This window comes from Saccopteryx bilineata, chromosome 1, assembly GCF_036850765.1.
Source record: "Saccopteryx bilineata isolate mSacBil1 chromosome 1, mSacBil1_pri_phased_curated, whole genome shotgun sequence".
Classification (NCBI taxonomy): Eukaryota; Metazoa; Chordata; class Mammalia; order Chiroptera; family Emballonuridae; genus Saccopteryx; species Saccopteryx bilineata.
The window spans coordinates 131,605,537-131,623,556 of record NC_089490.1 but is presented as its reverse complement, the minus strand read 5'-3'; the positions used below and the strand labels follow the sequence as shown (position 1 = coordinate 131,623,556).

Here is an 18,020-nt window from a genome sequence, read left to right as displayed (position 1 = left end):
TGTTGAATAAATTTATCTAGCCTGACCTGCGGTGGCGCAGTGGATAAAGCGTCGACCTGGAAATGCTGAGGTCGCCGGTTGGAAACCCTGGGCTTGCCTGGTCAAGGCACATATGGGACTTGATGCTTCTAGCTCCTCCCTCCTTCTCTCTCTCTGTCTCTCCTCTCTCTCTCTCTCTCTGTCTCTCCCTCTCTTCTCTAAAAAAAATGAATAAATAAATTTAAAAAAAGAAAGTACTGACTTAACATCACATAATAAACCTTCCTCTTTAAAAAAAAAAAAGATAAATTTATCTAGTCTCAGTTAGCTTTATCCCAATTTAATCTCTGAAGATGAACTTTCCTGACCGTGACCTTACTCTGAAGACATCTTCAAGGAAAGACCACCCCACACACTGCCTACTTGGTGCGTGGGCTCATAATAGGCCCTGGAGACCCTTGCCCCAGATCAGTCCCTGGGACCCCACCCCATTTGCCCCTCCTGACAACTGAGGCTGCCCCACCCTGGTGGAGGTCCTGCTTGCATCCCACCCAGATTGTGTCCCTGTTCTTCCAGATATCTATGAGTGCTCAAAGGAGCCCAACCTCTGCCTCTTTGGTACCTGTACCAACAGCCCTGGGAGTTTCCAGTGCCTCTGCCCACCTGGCTTTGTCCTCTCTGACCATGGGCTCCATTGCTTTGGTGAGTCTGGGGTCAGGGAACACACAGGGCTTTGGGAAGAGGTGGAAGGTGGAACAGGGAAGAGTCAGATTCATTGGAAAAGGAGACTGAAGTTTCCTGTTTGAGCTTCTGGAGCTCTGCCCCAGAGGGTTTCCTCTGTATTTGTGGGGTGGTTCTACTCCAACCAACCTCTTGGCCAGACAAGTCACTTCTGTGGAGCACTAACCTGATCCAGTCTGGACTAGCCTGGTCCCTTGGGCTTTGGTTGTGCTGTGTGGGATGCAGTTGCCCTACCAGGGCTGGCTTCATCTCAGCTTAGCTAGCCTTGTCCAGTGTGGGTTAGCCTCATTCAATATGAGCCAGCCTGTCTTTCACAGGTTAGGGGCAACAAGGAGGACAGGGCAAGGCAAGTTAATCCATATTTGTTTTTCTGGGGCCAGGTTTGCCTCAAATCCCACCCTGCCCATGTGGCTGTCTCAGGCTGATGGGCATTGAAGCTGAAGACTAGGGGTCAACAAAGAGGACTTGGGGTCTGAAGTCTGAGGTTTCCTGGTTCCCGGGAATCAGCCACTTTGCTTCTCCAAGAAGAGGCTTCTGATCAAAGAACATGGCTGAGTTTGACAGTTCCCCCAGTCCCAGGAGTACCTCACAGCAGTGAAAGTGGGGCGTTGCGGGAAGGAATTCCCACGCGTCCTGCAAAAGCTCCGAGGCTGACCTTCACTGGCCCAGTGTGGCTCACATGTCCATTCCCAAACCAGTCGCCATGGTTAGGGACGTGGAGTGTTCTGCTTAGCACTGGTAGAGGTGGGGCCACCTATTTTCAGGGACAGAGGTGTAAGAGGCATGCAGAGAATGATTCCATCTGGGAAATCACCCCACAGACATTCAGCAGAATTTCTGCTTCACCTGTTTCAAGGCTGGAAGGTGCTCAGTGCCTAAAGCTTTCAACACCACCAAGATCTGGTGCTGTTGTAGTAGAGGCCTGGCGAGGGCTGGAATGATCCCTGTGAGCTCTGTCCTCAGAAGAGCGGTGGTGAGTGCCACCCCGTCAGTCTTCTTCCTGATTCTACCCACCTACCTCCAGCTGCTCTCCTTTCTCTCTACTCTTCATCCAGCCTTCTCAACACTCACTTGGAGGGTTCTGGGGGCTGCACCGAGCCCCAACCTTCACCCCTTCCCCTCTCACTGTCCAGCTGCCTTCCAGGAGCTCTGCCCCTTTGGCCATGGGGCAGTCCCAGGCCTGGATGCGACTCGGGAAGGTGAGCCCCTCATGCACAGATTAATAGCCACTCCAGGCTGCCTCACCCTGCTCCTTTCTGCCCGGCTTCATCTGGGCTCTGCCTAGATTCCCAAGTCTCAAGCTCCCTTCTTGACCCATGGGTGGCCCTGGACCCATGAGTGGCCCTGGACCCCGCTGGCCCAGAGAGAAAGAAAATACCCTGACTGTGGGTGGGGCATGACAAATGCTATATACCTGAGACACCTGTCAGCCGCAGACGTGAACAAGTGTGCAGAGAACCCCGATGTCTGTGTCAATGGCCTTTGTGTCAACATGGATGGCTCCTTCCACTGCGAGTGTCCATTTAGCTATAGCCTGGACTTCACAAGCATCAGCTGTGGGGGTGGGTGACCAGCCTGCATCCTAGGAAAGGAGGAAACAGTGGGCCTGGGCAGTCACCATCTGAGGTGGTGTCCTGTCCCTCAGCCACTGTCAGTCTCCCACCCATTCTTCCTTCGGTGTTATTTACTTACTTGCTCATTTACTTTGCAATTTACTATCTCATTCACTCCCTTGCTTCCTTATTTACTTGTTTACTCATTCATTTATTCACTCATCACTCATTCACTTATTCATTTACTCATTCATTTACTTTCTTACTCATTCACTACTCACTCATTTCTCCACTCACTCATTTATTCACTCCTTTGCTCACTCAGTCACTCATTTATTGAACACATACTGCATGTTGCCTTGTGTCCAGCCTAGAGTCGCACCAGATCTGGCCCAATCCAGTCTGTGGAAGTCAATGAGGAGGCAGACATGATAATACTGAGGACAGAGGGCCCTCTGCATGCACTGACCACCTCTTATCCCACCCCAGACACAGACGAGTGCTCCACTAGGCACCCAGGTGGCAAAGGCACCCGCATGAGCATCATTGGAGGCTTGAATGTGATGCGCTGATGGCTTCTAGCCCAGCTCCACAATGACCTGTGAGGGTATGACCCTGCCTGCTTAGGTCCTGAGCTGTGTGCTGGGGATGTAGGGAGTTGGCCTCCGGGTAGGAGCGGGAGTTCCACAGGCAGATCTCAGCCAGCTGCACCTCCAATGGCCTCAGACATTGATGAGTGCCCCCTGGACCCCTTGCTCTGTGGCAGCCTTGCTGCCACAGCACTGAAGGCTCCTATGTGTACGCCTGCCCAGCTGGCTATATCTTGCAGGAGGTTGGGGCCATGTGCCAAGGTAGGAATTACGCAGGTGGGCCTTGGTCTTGAGAGAGAAAGATAAGAGCCTGTGCTTCCAAAGGTGGGAATGAACAATAAGTGGCAAAGTGAGGGGAGAATGAGGCAAGGGAGTGTGCAATGGGCACTCTTTTGTGAGCAGTGGCTCTGATTCTGTTGTTATGAAAATGAAGTGCTAGCATCTTGGGTACCAAATGTAACAGGACAGGGGGTGTGGCTCTAGAGGACTCTCTAGTGGCAGTTGGATATGGCCTGAGTGGGACAGAGCAGTGGGGACAGCAATTGTGCCCCCCAGGGGATATGTGGCAATGACTGAAAACATTTTTTATCAATGGGGTATGTGTGTGGAGGGGGGTGCTACTGGCATTGTGTGGCCTGGGAGGCTGCTAAATATCCTACAATACACAGAATGCTCTCCCAACACAAGGAATTTTCTGGTCCCAAATGTCCAGTTTCAAGGCTGAGAAACTCTGGATTGTGACATGGCCCCTCCAGGGCTATTTCCAGGTCACTGTTTCAGGGGCCATGGTGAAGCCCAGAGATATTCACAGACCCTGATGTAGGCAGCAGATGAGGATGTCTGGGGCAGTCATGACCCCGTCAGCTTCTCAGAAGGCCTAAGCCAGGCTGACGAGGGGCGGGAGCCTGGCAGTGCTCCAGGGTCCTCACTCTGGTCCCACTCAAGGCCATCTTGGGGTTGGGATTCAGGCCCCACAGGTCATGGGGCACCTGACCTTGGTTGCCAATTCTTCCTGGTCATCTGCAGATGTGGATGAGAGCACAGATGTTCAGCAGGACTGCCGTGCCCGGGGCATGCTGTGCAAGAGCCTCATCGGCACCTTCACCTGCGTCCCGTCCCCCCCCCCCCGGCGCGCAGCCCCAGCCTCGTTCTGAGGAGGGCTGCATAGGCACCAGGTGCTTGGGGGTACTGGGAGCACTGTGCAGGGGAGAAGTCAGAGCAAGAGGACGAGGGCAAGCAGGCAGACATTGAAACCGAAGGAGGCTGGCTCGCCTCTTCCCTTCCACCTGTGTGTGCCCTACTGGCCTGCCTCCTCACTTCCGTCTCAGATGAAGATGAGTGCCGGACGTAGCCCAACCTCTGTGCCGATGGCCTCCGTGGCAACACTGAAGGCAGCTTTCGACGCAACCGTGATGAGGGTTTCCAGCCCAGCCCTGCCCTCAACGAGTGCCACGGTGAGTATGTCAGTGACAGGCCCAGGACATGCAGCCACCTAACACCTGTCTTTCTGCCATCTAGGAACTTTCCAAGGTGGGGACAGGGTCCTGGGTACCAAGGGAGCACACAGTGGTTTGCTGAGTTGATCTGGACACACATACCCCATGTTCCCTTCGTCCCTTCAGCCAAATATCCTGGAACCACCCCCCTCTGTCACACCCAGGCACAAGTTCCCCCAGGTTCACCATTTCCTGGAGGCTAAACTTGTACCATCTGTCCTGGCAACTTCTTGTCTTCACAATCCCTGCCACTCTTCTCCCTCTTCACTCCCCCAGCACAGTCTCCATGCCAGAATTTCAGGCCAAACATGTGTGTTCAGCTGTCTTCAGGACCCTCCATCACCAATTCTCCCCCAGACACAGGTCACCTCCAAACAAGTCCAGCCTCTCTTCCCGGAGTCTCCATCTCAGAGATGCACCCTACCTACCCAGACTCCCAAGCACACCCTCTAGCATGGCTGTGTCTCCCTACTTGACATCCAGTCTCTAGCCTGTCCTCTATACTTCCCACGTCTCTGGACATCACCCTTTTGCTCTCTCCCCACTGTCTATCCTGCCACTTTTTTTTTTTTTTTTTTTTTTTTTTTTTTTTGCATTTTTCCGAAGCTGGAAACGGGGAGGCAGTCAGACAGACTCCCACATGCGCCCAACCGGGATCTACCCGGCATGCCCACCAGGGGGCGATACTCTGCCCATCGCCTGAGGCAGAAGCCACAGAGCCATCCTCAGCGACCGAGCAAACTTTGCTCCATTGGAGCCTTGGCTGTGGGAGGGGAAGAGAGAGACAGAGAGGAAGGAGAGGGGGAAGGGTGGAGAAGCAGATGGGCGCTTCTTCTGTGTGCCATGGCCGGGAATCAAACCCGGGACTCCTGCACGCCAGGCCGACGCTCTACCACTAAGCCAACCGGCCAGGGCCTATCCTGCCACCTCTTGCCTCTCTCCCCCAGTGTTCCCCAGCCTCTATGCTGCCCCTTGACCCTTAAATCTCTCCTCGGCCAGAGGGATGCTGCCATTGACCCTCAGAGGTCAGCCCAATGTCCACAGCCCAGGTGTAAGTTCTCTGATCTTCAGGTCTGTAGCCTCTGCCACAGCTCTAACCTCAGAACCAGCCCGTAGAGGGTACTTAACGCTGTTGGGAACCACAGCCTTGAAGATTGCACCCACTGCACATGCACAACCACGTCAAAGGCATCTGGGAGCCCCACTGCACATGCACAGCCATGTCAAAGGCATCTGGGAGCCCCACTGCACATGCACAGCCATGTCAAAGGCATCTGGGAGCCCCACTGCACATGCACAGCCATGTCAAAGGCATCTGGGAGCCCCACTGCACATGCACAGCCATGTCAAAGGCATCTGGGAGCCCCACTGCACATGCACAGCCATGTCAAAGGCATCTGGGAGCCCCACTGCACATGCACAGCCATGTCAAAGGCATCTGGGAGCCCCACTGCACATGCACAGCCATGTCAAAGGCATCTGGGAGCCCCACTGCACATGCACAGCCATGTCAAAGGCATCTGGGAGCCCCACTGCACATGCACAACCATGTCAAAGGCATCTGGGAGCCCCACTGCACATGCACAGCCATGTCAAAGGCATCTGGGAGCCCCACTGCACATGCACAGCCATGTCAAAGGCATCTGGGAGCCCCACTGCACATGCACAGCCATGTCAAAGGCATCTGGGAGCCCCACTGCACATGCACAGCCATGTCAAAGGCATCTGGGAGCCCCACTGCACATGCACAGCCATGTCAAAGGCATCTGGGAGCCCCACTGCACATGCACAGCCATGTCAAAGGCATCTGAGAGCCCCACTGCACATGCACAGCCATGTCGAAGGCATCTGGGAGCCCAAGTATAGACTCTTGGTGCCCCTGGATGCCAGGGGGAAGTGGGACCCTAATGGCGAGTTTCTCCCACTCATCGTTCCCTGCAGACTTCTGGCAGGGGCCCTGCTTCTCCAAGGTGCTGCAATCCATATGCCAGGCCCCATCAAGTGGTGGCAAGGCGGTCACCAGGGTAGAGTGCTGCTGCAGGGGTGACCATGCCTGGGGGCCTCACTGTGATCGCTGTCGCCTGCCCAGCACCTCTACCCCCAGGAAGCTATGCCCCCATGGCTCAGGCTACACCACTGAGGGCCAAGGTGAGTGAGAGTTTGTTCACAGTGGTGTATCTACGCTTCACTGGATGCTGGAATTAGTGAGCCTGTGTGTGTGTGTGTGTGCGCGCGCGCGATGTCAGGTATGTGTGAATCAGTGTGAACCAGAACCCATTCATGACTATGTGTGTGCATGAACTTGGGTGATGGGTAAGCAGATGTGTGGGGCAATGTGTGTGTATTCTTTTGTATATAGGTTCATTGATGAGCATGAGAAAGCGTATGGACTGGTGTGCATTCCCTGTGTGTGCAAGTGTTTCAGTGAGCATTTGTCTTCAGTGATCCTGTGAGTTGGCGTGCATCCTCCTTGTGTGTAAGCTGGTTAGTGAGCGTGTGTGTGCTGATATGGGTGGGAGCTTGTGTCTCCTGTATGTGAGCTGGGTGAGGAGTCTGCACCAGAAGGTGAGGAAGAGGGAGTGAGCCTGTTGTGTGATTTGGATTCTGGCGAGTGTCTATGAGGGTAACTATGTGTGTGTGAGTGTGAATGTATCTGTGCTTCATTGAACATGTCAGTGAAGGTGACAGGAGAGTAGCAGGGACATCAGAGGCTGAAAAGGGAGTGCCTTTGCATGGATGTGTCTGGGGGACAGAGGAGCCCTTGACTGTGTGTGTACTCAAGATTCTGTGAGTGTCCACGTGTGTGACTGGTGTGAAATGTTTATGTGTCACTGTCTGTGCTTCTACGCATGTGGGGTTGTACCCCCGGGTGTTCACACTATCCAGTAAAAGGAGTTTCATTAGTGTGTCTTGCTGACAGAGTTGTGACCCACAGCCTGGTGCACTCCATGGATGCAGGAAGGGGAAGTAGAGACTGGCCTGGCCTCCAAGGAGAGGGCTGCTGGGCAAAAGTGAGGATGTGTGCCCCAGTGACCCGAAGCAGCCTGCCCCAGCTGAGGACTTATCCCCAATGTGGACGAGTGCTACGTGCTCTCTCACCTATATCCCCACAGTGAGTTCATTAACAATCTTGGCTCCTTCCACTGCCACTGCCAGTCCGGGTACATGCCAGACACCGCTGCCACAGCCAGCCTGCATAAGTCACCCTGACCCTTATTCCCTGACACTGCCTGGCCCCTCCACACAACACCCAGATCACGCTTCTATGAGAAAACCAAGACCAGAGCGACAGAGACCATATGGACCACAAAGTTGAAAATATCCATAAATTTTTCCCTATATCCCAACATTATTTGGGCCACTTTCCTCCTGTTACTTTGTGCATCCTGAGATTTTCATTACCTTGTATAGCAGATATCCATCTAATTCAGGGGTTTGCAAATGTTGACAAGGGTGAGCGTGGCCCTCCACTTGGTTTAAAATTTTTTTTTCTTTTAAGTGAAAGGAGGGGAGATAGTGAGACAGACTCCCACATGCACCCTGACTGGGATCCACCACCTGGCAACCCCGTCTGGGTCTGATTTTCCAATCAACTGAGCTATTTTTAGTGCCTGAAGCAGATGCACTCATACCAACTGAGCTATCCTCAGCCCCCGGGGCCAATGCTCAAACCAATCCAGCCACTGGCTGTGGGAGGGGAAGGGGCAGAGAAATGGAAGGGGGGAGAGAAGCAGATGGTCGCTTCTCTTGTGTGCCCTGACTGGGAATCGAACCCAGGATATCCATATGCCAGGCCAACGATCTAGCCATTGACCCACTGGCCAGGGCCCCACTTAGTTTTGTTAATATGGTTTTACTGGCACACAGCCATGTGTCGGGAGCCGATCCACTAATGCTGGCTAACTAGGTCACAGCAGGAGAAGATCCACAACTGCTGATTGACAAAGTCACAGCAAAAGAAGATCGATGGCTACTGGTTGATAGAGTCACCGCAGTGAAGACCAACGGCTGCGGATCTCTCTCTGCGCCCTTGACTCACAACAACAGTAAAATAGAGTTATTAATTAATACTAACCTTTTAGAAGTTTGTACCGATATTTTATTACTATTCAAGTTATTGTATAACTGTACTTTGAATGACTTACCACCTGATTTGTAGCTTATAGATATGAATTAACTGTTATCTAGAAATATGTAACCATAGTGAAACTAAAACAATGATGTATTCAAAATACCATGTGATTGTAACTTAGTGTGTGTGCATAAAAAGTAAAGTTAGACCAGCCATTGGCAGAGATGCCTGGCAGTAAATGCTAACTAGAGAATAAAGAGAAAAAAAAGAATTCGGCTCTCTCACTCCATTCGTGCCGACACCGTCTCTTCCTGTGGGACCCCTGGATTCCCCCCGGGGCTGGACCCCGGCAGCCATGCCTTTTGCTTCCTTACCTTCCATGGCTGCTTTGCTGCCACAAAGGAGGCTTGCGTAGTTGGGACTAAGACCATGTGTTCCACAAAGCCAAACGTGTAAGCCCAGAAATCCTGGATGGGTAGGGTCTGGGAAGGAGGCCTCAGCGGGACCAGGGTGAAAACCCCAGCTCTCAAGCCACTTGGAATGTCTGTCTGATTCCCCTGCTTCTAGATGTAGATGAGTGCAGCCAGGCCCCCACATTATGTAGCTTCTTCTGCAGAAACAGGGAATGCAACTTCCTATGTGTCTGCCCCACTGCTACCTGCTTCAGGAGGAGGGCAGGACCTGCACAGGTGATGCCTTCCCCTTCCTTCCCCTCATGCCCTGTGTGGCTCTGTTCCTGTCCCCTAGTGATGCCCTGAGCACATCTGCCATCTCACTCCCTCCCCACTGGATGGCATCAGGCACCATCTCTAGGGTCTTTTCCTTGAGAAGCCCCCAGCCTCGACCAGGCCCTGCCCTGAGCCCATTGGGACCATCTGTGCCACAGACCTGGATGAGTGTACCTCCAGGCAGTACAACTGCCAGTTCTATGTCAACACCAGCAATGCCTTTGTCTGCTGCTGTTCCCCTGGCTTCACCCAGCGCCACCAGGCTTGTTTTGGTGAGTACCCTCACCCTTCATGCAACAGCTGGTGCATGACTCTGGTCTCCACTTTTATTTGTTCACCAAATAAATAGTAAGTGCCCAGTGCGTGCTGGACATCAATCAGGAATACAGGAGTGATAGTAACAAATTCCTTGCCTTGTCAGTGATCACATCTAGAATCTTCTAGGGACTTGGGAGGCCCATCCTGAGGAGACCTTCTGACTTTGGCCCTTGACACCTGACTTGTCCCTGCTGGGTTTCTCCCCAGGGTGTTCTGGAAAATCCAGGGGCTCACAGGGTTAAAAGGGGAAGTTGGTTCAGAACCCAAAGCTACAGAGGCATCTGTCATTCTAATAGCTTCTTAATGCCCTGTGGCCCAGGAAAGCCAGACCTCCCCTGAGGACCAAACCGAGCTAAGGGTGGCCCCATTCAAACTCCTACTAATCCACTCAGCCAACACCTGCTGAACACCCACTATGTACCAGGCAGTGCTCTAGACCAGAGGTCATTGAACTCCAGCCACTAGGTCAAGCCTGGCCCCTTGCTTGCCTTTGTCAATGAAGTTTTATTGGTTCATATGACTCTTTATTTGTGTATTGTCTTTGGCTGTTTCTATGCTATAATGGCAGAGCTGAAAAGCTGCAATTGAGTCAAAAATATTTCTTATCTGGCCCTTTACAGAAATGGTGCCAAGCCTCATTCTAGACCCTGAGGGTACAGAAATGGACACAAGGGTTATGCTTGCTGCCATTATGGATGGCCCCTGCTAGCAGAGAATTAGACTAAAAACAAACATAATTATAAATTCACACTATAGTATGATGTATAGTATAAAAGAAAGAAAAAGGAAAGCAGAGTGAGGAGATCAGGAAGGCTGCACTTTTTTTCAGAGAGATCAGGAGAAGCATTATCAAAAGGGGACCTTTGAGCAAAGATTTGAAGGAGGTGAAGGAGTGGGCCATGTGCCTATTGGGGGAAGAGTGTTCCAGGCCTGGATATGACATGTGTTTTTCTTTTTCTGAACAGTGAAGTTATTTTCCCAGCCTCCTAAGAAGAGTACCCGTACCGGGACATTTGTATGCATGCAGGTGTATGTGTGTATACACGAGTCTGTGTACCAGCATATACACATCCCACTTGTGCCTGACATTCAAATCTCACAAAGGACTTCTCTCACTAAAATAGAGTTTAAATTCTAAGCCAGGCTCCCCACTGCAGAAGGATCCAGATCATCCATGACTAGCACCTGTATAGCCTATATTCTTGGTGGTTGTTCTTTGACTAACTAGATTAGGAGGTGACAGACATTTTCTATAAAGGGCCTGTTAGTGGACATTGTCAATTTTGTGGTCCATGTGATCTCTGTTGCAATTACTCAACTCAGGCATTGTAGCCTAAAAGCAGCCATAGATGATATATTGTAAATGAATGGGTGTGGCTGTGTGCCAATAAAACTTTATTTATACAAACAGGTGGTGAGCCAGATTTGTCCCATGGGGCCTTGGTTTACTGATGACTGAACTTGAAGATCGCATTCACATGACCACAGTAGGCCACCCTGACCCTTGGTTCACTTTGCTGAATGCAAGGGGGAAATGCAGGTGGCATTGGGTGTATCTCTTTGGCAGGATCCTGGTAGGAATACAGGGCTAGTCTCTGTGGCCCCTCAAGTGACAAATCAGATGTGAGGGATGAGACATGTAGCTGTGAGAGCCACTGTGGCTTAGAATCTCCATGTCCCCAGTGCTTTTTATACCCAAGAAAGATCCCAGGTCCCCAAAGGGAAGTACCTGATGTCAATTATCTCTGTATTCACAGAAGCCAAAACTCATATTTCTCACTCTGAAAAGTATTGTTTATTTCCTATAACCCCAGCTCAAATGCAATTTACCACTCATGGGCATTACTACCATAGCAACATTGCCTGGTAACTCGGGCTGCCATACAAAATACCATAACCTGAGTGATTTAAACAACAGACATTTATTGCTCACAGTTCTGGAGGCTGAAAGTCTGAGGTCAAGGTGCCCACAGAGTCAGTTTCTGCAAACTCCCTCCCTGGCCTACAGATGACTATCCTCTCAGGTGTCCTCCACAGTCTCTCTGGCATCACTAAGGCACTAATCCCATCATGGGGCCTCACTTACGGCTTTATTTAACCCTGAGCACTTCCCCAAATCCCTGTCTCTAAATACCATCACATGGGGACCTAAGGTTTCAGCATATGAGTTGGAGGGGGGGGGGGCAAACATTCAGTCTGTAACACTGACTGATGTCCTACAGTTGTCAGGTTTCCATGAGGACTCTGCACAATAGTTATCCTGGGTCATTTTCCCATGGAATATATTATAAAAAAAGGGGGTTTTATTAATCTTTTACTCCTATGCCAAGCTCCATCCTAAGCCCTTTACATGAATAGATTAACTTAATTCTCACAAAAACTCAATGAGGTGGGTGTTATTCTCTACATGTTATAGCTAAGGAAACCGAAGCAAAGAGAGGGTAAGTCACTCCCCCTAGGTCACACAGATTTGAGGAGGTACAGATGAGATTCCATTGAAGACCTATATGTGTGTGATCTCAAATGTCTGTGGCAATTCTGTGAGGTGGGAACTGTTACAGATCTCATTTCACAGAGGAGGAAACTGAGGCGCAGAGCAAGTAAATGACTTGCTCAAAGCCACATAGTTGATCAGATGGTAGGCTCAGCATCATGGTGCTTGACATGTTTGGCCCTGGTGCTTCTCGGTTCTCTGCAGATAATGATGAGTGCTTGGTCCAGCCTGGCCTTTGTGGCACCCGAGGATGCTGCCACAATGCTCCAGGCAGCTTCAGCTGTGAGTGCTATCAAGGTTTCACTCTGGACAGCTCAGGCCGTGGCTGTGAAGGTAGAGTCAAGCTTTGGGTGGAGTCTAGGCCTGAGAGGTGGTCCTAAAGGACACTGGGTGAGCCCCTCTCTCCCTCTCTGTCTTGAAGATGTGGATGAATGTGCCGGACCCCATCGCTACCAGCATGGCTGTCAGAATGAACTGGGGGCTACTCCTGCAGCTGCCTCCAGGGTTTCACGCCACACTCCCAGTGGAGCCAGTGTGCTGGTGAGTGGTAGAGACTGGGAGGAAGCCGAGGCTCCCACCAGGACTTGTCTAGACTGGGCAACTAGGAACAACCTCCCTGCGGGATATTGCGACAAGCAAAGATCAGATGGGCCAGTATGGAAGGTAGTGCATTGCTCCTGCCGGGAATCCAGGCTACAGAGCCAGCATGACAAAGTTTGAGTTCATTTTTTAGGGAGTTGTGACCTGCAGGGCCCAGATGAGACAGATTCTGAAACCATGCCTGTGATCACTGGGAAAGAGTGCTGTGATTAATTAGTGATGTCTGCCGTGGGTGCAGCAGGAGCAGCAGTGAGGAAGGGGGCCATGCATGTTACATCATTGCCATAGCTATTGCAGAGACTATCAGCTTGGAGGCTAGCCTTCTGCCCCTCAACCTTCTCCAGTGCATGATTCTCTTTGCTGTTTCAGGTCCTCCTAATTGACAGCCTGGTCCTCACCACCTCTCTTTCTTCCTCCCCTGGCTTTCACTCTTGACCCTCGTTGGGGCTGCTCTCCCACAACTCTTTCACTTCCTCTACTCTGGGCACTGCTGTCTGCCCTTCTGGGCACTGCTGTCTGCCCTTCTGGACACTCCTTCCATGGCCTCTGTGACACATCTGTTCCCACTTTCCTGCCACCTTACCAGCATTGCCTTTTCTCTAGCTCTTCCTCCTGCCCCTTATGGCAGATCTGCATCTGACCTGTGGCATTTGGCTCTGGGGCCTCTGCTATCCATGCTGTGTTCTTAGCCTGTCTCCTCCTCTTTGTACTTATTCACTCCTTCGCCACGGTTTGTCTAAGACCTGCCTGACACCAGGCCCTGTGGATACAGATACCAGCTGAGAAGCAAATTTCATGCCTGCTCCCTAGTCCAGTTTTACCAGAGAAACAGGGATTATTAGGCCAGTAGATCTCAACTGGGGACCGTTTTGCCCCCTGGGGAACATTTTGAAGTGTCTTGGAGACATTTGTAGTTGTCACAACTAGGCAGTGAGTGTTTCCAGCATCAAGTGAGTCGGGGCCAGAAATGCTGCTCAACATCCTACAGTGCCCAGGACCACCCTCCACCCCAAGAATGATCCGGTCACGCGTGTCAACAGTGCTGAGGGGAAAAGACCTTGTTTTAAACCATTTAGGATTTCTGGGAAATTTTGAGAAATGCTTTCAAGGAGAATTAAGGGGCTCACCAGGAGGCTGTTAGGGGTTTTGACATTGGCCTTGGGCTCTGAAAGAGGAGCTGAAGTTGTTGAGTGGAGAGGGGGAGATTTACCAGTGGAGGGCTCTGGGGGTGCAGAGGCTGGCCCCTGTTCCCTGCTCCTACATCTTTCTCTCCCTCTCCACCCTTAGATGAGAATGAATGTGTCCTGTTGCCTGCTGCCTGCTGCCTGTGGCAGCGCCTCCTGCTACAACACTCTGGGAAGCTTCCGCTGTGCTGTGGCTGCCAGGATGTGGATGAGTGTGCGACGCAGGGGGAACCCTGTAGCTACAGCTGCTCCAACACCCCTGGTGGCTTTCTGTGCAGATGCCCCCCCAGACTACTTCCGGGCTGGGCAAGGGTGAGGGGCTTGAATGGGGTGCACACAGACCTCCAAATCCTGAGAGTGTCTGCACACACGCAGGCTTGTGCACACATACACATACACACATGCACACAGAATGGGCACAGAACCCCAGTAGCACCTGTACATGTGTACACACAAGCTCACACCCACTATGATATAATTGTCCTATGGCACTCCTGCATGATTGCACATCCACAGGGATGGGTGCACACTTCTCTAATGGCATTTGAGTGATGGGTGCACATTTCTCTAATGGCATTTGAGTATGTACACAGTTCATACCCATGCCAACATGCCCCGGAACCCTTGTGCATTCACATATCCAACATGCAAGTGTGTAAGCACATGTTGGCACCCCTGCATGCACTCAGGCTTGCACGTGCACACACCCTTAGGTACACCCAGGTACATTCATACACCCTGTGTGCATGTAGGTTCATACCTCTGCCTAGGTAAGCCGAAGATGGATGCACACACACACACCCCTGGAGAGTCACAGACAGGAACCACACTGACATATTTGCATGGCAGACCTTTCGTCCATGGACAGCATGGCTACAAATGGATTATGGGGGTGGCTGGGAAGATCCTCAGTCTGTCTCTGAAGGCCTGCTGCCCCCCGCCTGGCCTAGGCATTGTGTCTCCAGCCTGAGCTTCAGCCACAGATCCCAAAACGCTCCAGATGAGGAGGAGCTGCTCTCACCTGAAGCTTGCTGTGAGTGCAAGATCAAGGAGCTCTCACCTTGTGACCAGCCACAGTGCAGCCTGCACAGGGACCAGCAGGTGCCATGAGGAATGCACTAGGTATAGCAGTACAGTCAGTGGCAGGGACTGTCAGAGTACAAGTCAACGGTGGAAACACCAGACTCTGTGTCCCAGCTTGTCCCTGCACTGTGGTCCCTGCTTGGGCCTTCCTCTGCTTCCTCAGCTCCTGGAGATCCCTCAGAACTCTCTATGAGAAACCAGCCCCTCAAGCGTCCCACTTCACTCCCAGTGATGAGTCAGGTACCTCCCACACAGACTCTGGCCAGGCTGTGATCCTCCTCCTAATCCCTTCCATAGCACTTAGATGCAGAAATGGCTTACCCCCTCAACCCTGCCTGTACCCTGGAACATGTCACCCCTCACCTCTTGGCTGGCTAAGCTTTCCCTCAGAGCTCCTCTGAATTTAGCACCACAGGGCCCAGAGAAGCCAGCTTAGCCCCTTTGTTTATTACCCCCTTCAGACACTCCACCTTTGCACCTCTTTCCTGCACCTTTTATGCTTGGGCCTCCTGAAACCACCTCACCTCTAGAAATCATAGGCTTCCATAGGGTTGACACTAAATTTAATAGAGAAATAGAGAAGAAATAAGTAAAACATTGTCTTTTATAACACATGATAAAATATTATAAGTGATAAATGCTGTAGGAAAAATGAAGGCAAAAGTGGGATAGAAATGTCAGGTTTGGCCTGACCAGGCGGTGGTGCAGTCAGATTGGGATGCAGAGGACCCAGGTTTGAGACCCCGAGGTCGCCAGCTTGAGCACGGGCTCATCTGGTTTCAGCAAGGCCCACCAGCTTGAACCCAAGGTTGCTGGCTTGAGCAAGGGGTTAGTCAGCTGTAGCCCCCCAGTCAAGGCACATATGAGAAAGTGATCAATGAACAACTAAGGTGTCGCAATGAAAAACTGATGATTGATGCTTCTCATCTCTCTCCATTCCTGTCTGTCTGTCCCTATCTGTCCCTCTCTCTGACTCTCTCTGTCTCTGGCACAAAAGAAAAAAAAAAGAAAGAAAAGAAATGTCAGGTCTGAGGGGCTCTTAAGATTAGATTAAATATGAGTGATTACTTTTTCTCTTTTTCCCTTTAGTTTTTTTTTCTAACCTCTTGCTGGGGAAAACAGTGCCTGTATATATTATCCCACTGTTAAGATTATTTTCTTTAAGCTTTGCAATAGTAGGGCCCTCTGTTGGGTTTGTCACTCAAGAGTGAGCAGATTGATTGTCTGGGCTTCTAGGATGGGACCTGTGGCTTTGCCTGCAATATCCATAGCCTGCTAGGAGGTGTCAGTAAGAGCACATGTCTGTGCAACACTTTAATGGGAAGGGCTGGAATCCCAAAACTGAAGGGTTGGGAAATGGAAATAGCTTTCACTTTTAATGCAACAGCAAAACACTCCAGCAGCATATCAATTAGGCAAAACAAACACAGCACTGCGGGCCCTGGCTGGTTGGTTCAGCGGTAGAGCATCGGCCCTGCATGTGGAAGTATCCAGTTTGATTCCTGGCCAGGACACACAGGAGAAGCGCCCACCTGCTTCTCCTCTCCTTTCTCTCTCTTCCCCTCCTGCAGCCAAGGCTCCATTGGAGCAAATTTGGCCCAGGCGCTGGGGCCAGCTCCATGGCCTCTGCCTCAGGCATTAGAATGGCTCTGTTTGCAGCTGAGCAATGCCCCAGAGGGGCAGAGCATCGCCCCCTGGTGGGCATGTCGGGTGGATCCCGGTCGGGAGCATGCGTGAGTCTGTCTGTCTGCCTCCCCCTCCATCCCTGGCCTCCCACTTTGGAAAAATACAAAAAATAAAATAAAATAAATAAGAATACAGCCCTGCGGCAGGGCAAAGGAGTAGAAAACACAGATAATCTCCTGTGTGATTGGATGCAGCACCCAGCCCTGGTTAGCCTGCATTGCGGCTGGCTAACTTAGGGCCTTGTCTGACTGCCAGGACCAGGAACACTGACAGGAGCTCGGATAAAGAAAGGTTTGTGATCTGAACACAGAGGGCTCTCAAAGAGCCCCAGATGCAGGAAGTGCAGTGGGACTCTGGGAACCGGAAAGCTGTCTGGCAACTCCTCTCTGGCCCAACTGGATCTTATATTTCTCTCACTTTGTTGGGTCTGGCACCCTCTCTGAAGCTGGCTTCTGCTGCAAGGCCCTTGGTCATAATCCCAGCTACCCCAGGACACCTTCCCTCTTTGCTATCCATCTGAGAACCAGCTTCCAATTTCATTCCTCTTAGCCCAAGCTCACCATTGGCCTTGTGGATGGAGGGCTAGACAGAAGTCAAGGGCAGAGAGTTTTGTGTTTTCCTCCTCTTTAGAGATTGGCTGAAATCTGCCCTTGGCCATGACTCCATGGTCCCTACCCACTGCATTCCGGGTCTGTCAGCCTCTAAGCATCACCCACCTGGTCTTTCTCCCCAGGTGAGCCTGGCCAGCCTTGATTTGGAGGCCCCGCTAACCTTGGACCTGAACCTCTCATACTTGGGCCAGGCTGAGCACATTTTAGAGCTGTGGCCAGCACTGGAGAGTCTAGGAGGCCAGGTCCACTATGTCATTGCCCGTGGCAACGAGCAAAGTTTCTTCCACATGCATCACCTCTGGGGCCTCAGCTCCTTGCAGCTGGGGCATCAGAGGCCAGGGCCTGGAACCTACCAACTGGAGGTGGTAAGCAAAGCAGGGCCCTGGGGCACCCAGCCAGAGGGGCAGCTGAGGCCAGCGGTCCAGGCCTTGAGACTAAAGGTTTGGCTGCAGCTACGATAACCTGGCCCAAAACCCCTTCCGCAGCCCCTTCTCCAGACTCCCCACCTGGATACCCCAACCCCTGCCTCATTCTATGAAGTTTGGGAGAAACTGATGAAACTCTGCTCACTACATACCACAAGGAGAACCTGATGATGAGCTGGGGCCTTAATAGGCCTAGGGCCCCCATGCCACCCTCCTCTCCAGAAATGGAAGATTCTAGAACTGGTAAGGATTCGTCCCTGGTGACAATGGCTGACCAGGTAGAACCCTGAAACTCAGGAAGAGTGACATGCTACACCATGATCTCGGGTGAGACAAGCCTCTCCTCAACACTCAGTCTTTCCTGGAGACAGCTGGAAGCAGTGCCCTGCATCCTCCAGCTCCCACACTGGCTCAAGCAGGGCCCTGTGGTTCACCGTATCTGATCAATCTCAGGCTAAAC

The 18,020-nt window shown here is 51.7% G+C and overlaps 1 protein-coding gene across 1 annotated transcript in view; it reads left to right on the top strand.

Moving 5' to 3' along the window:
- Positions 1 to 17,596, top strand: part of FBN3 (fibrillin 3) — a 62,290-nt gene extending 44,694 nt beyond the window's left edge. The window contains 25 exon segments of the mRNA XM_066252633.1: positions 556 to 681; positions 1,542 to 1,634; positions 1,637 to 1,693; positions 1,854 to 1,919; positions 2,157 to 2,282; positions 2,763 to 2,835; positions 2,837 to 2,880; positions 3,000 to 3,043; positions 3,046 to 3,124; positions 3,890 to 3,981; positions 3,983 to 4,031; positions 4,192 to 4,317; positions 6,301 to 6,507; positions 7,418 to 7,546; positions 8,990 to 9,082; positions 9,085 to 9,120; positions 9,318 to 9,431; positions 12,176 to 12,304; positions 12,393 to 12,443; positions 12,446 to 12,515; positions 13,864 to 13,943; positions 13,946 to 14,037; positions 14,039 to 14,067; positions 14,706 to 14,856; positions 17,258 to 17,596. Coding sequence (XP_066108730.1) covers positions 556 to 681; positions 1,542 to 1,634; positions 1,637 to 1,693; positions 1,854 to 1,919; positions 2,157 to 2,282; positions 2,763 to 2,835; positions 2,837 to 2,880; positions 3,000 to 3,043; positions 3,046 to 3,124; positions 3,890 to 3,981; positions 3,983 to 4,031; positions 4,192 to 4,317; positions 6,301 to 6,507; positions 7,418 to 7,546; positions 8,990 to 9,082; positions 9,085 to 9,120; positions 9,318 to 9,431; positions 12,176 to 12,304; positions 12,393 to 12,443; positions 12,446 to 12,515; positions 13,864 to 13,943; positions 13,946 to 14,037; positions 14,039 to 14,067; positions 14,706 to 14,856; positions 17,258 to 17,596 — 2,495 coding nt within the window.
- Positions 17,597 to 18,020: the final 424 nt, after the last annotated feature.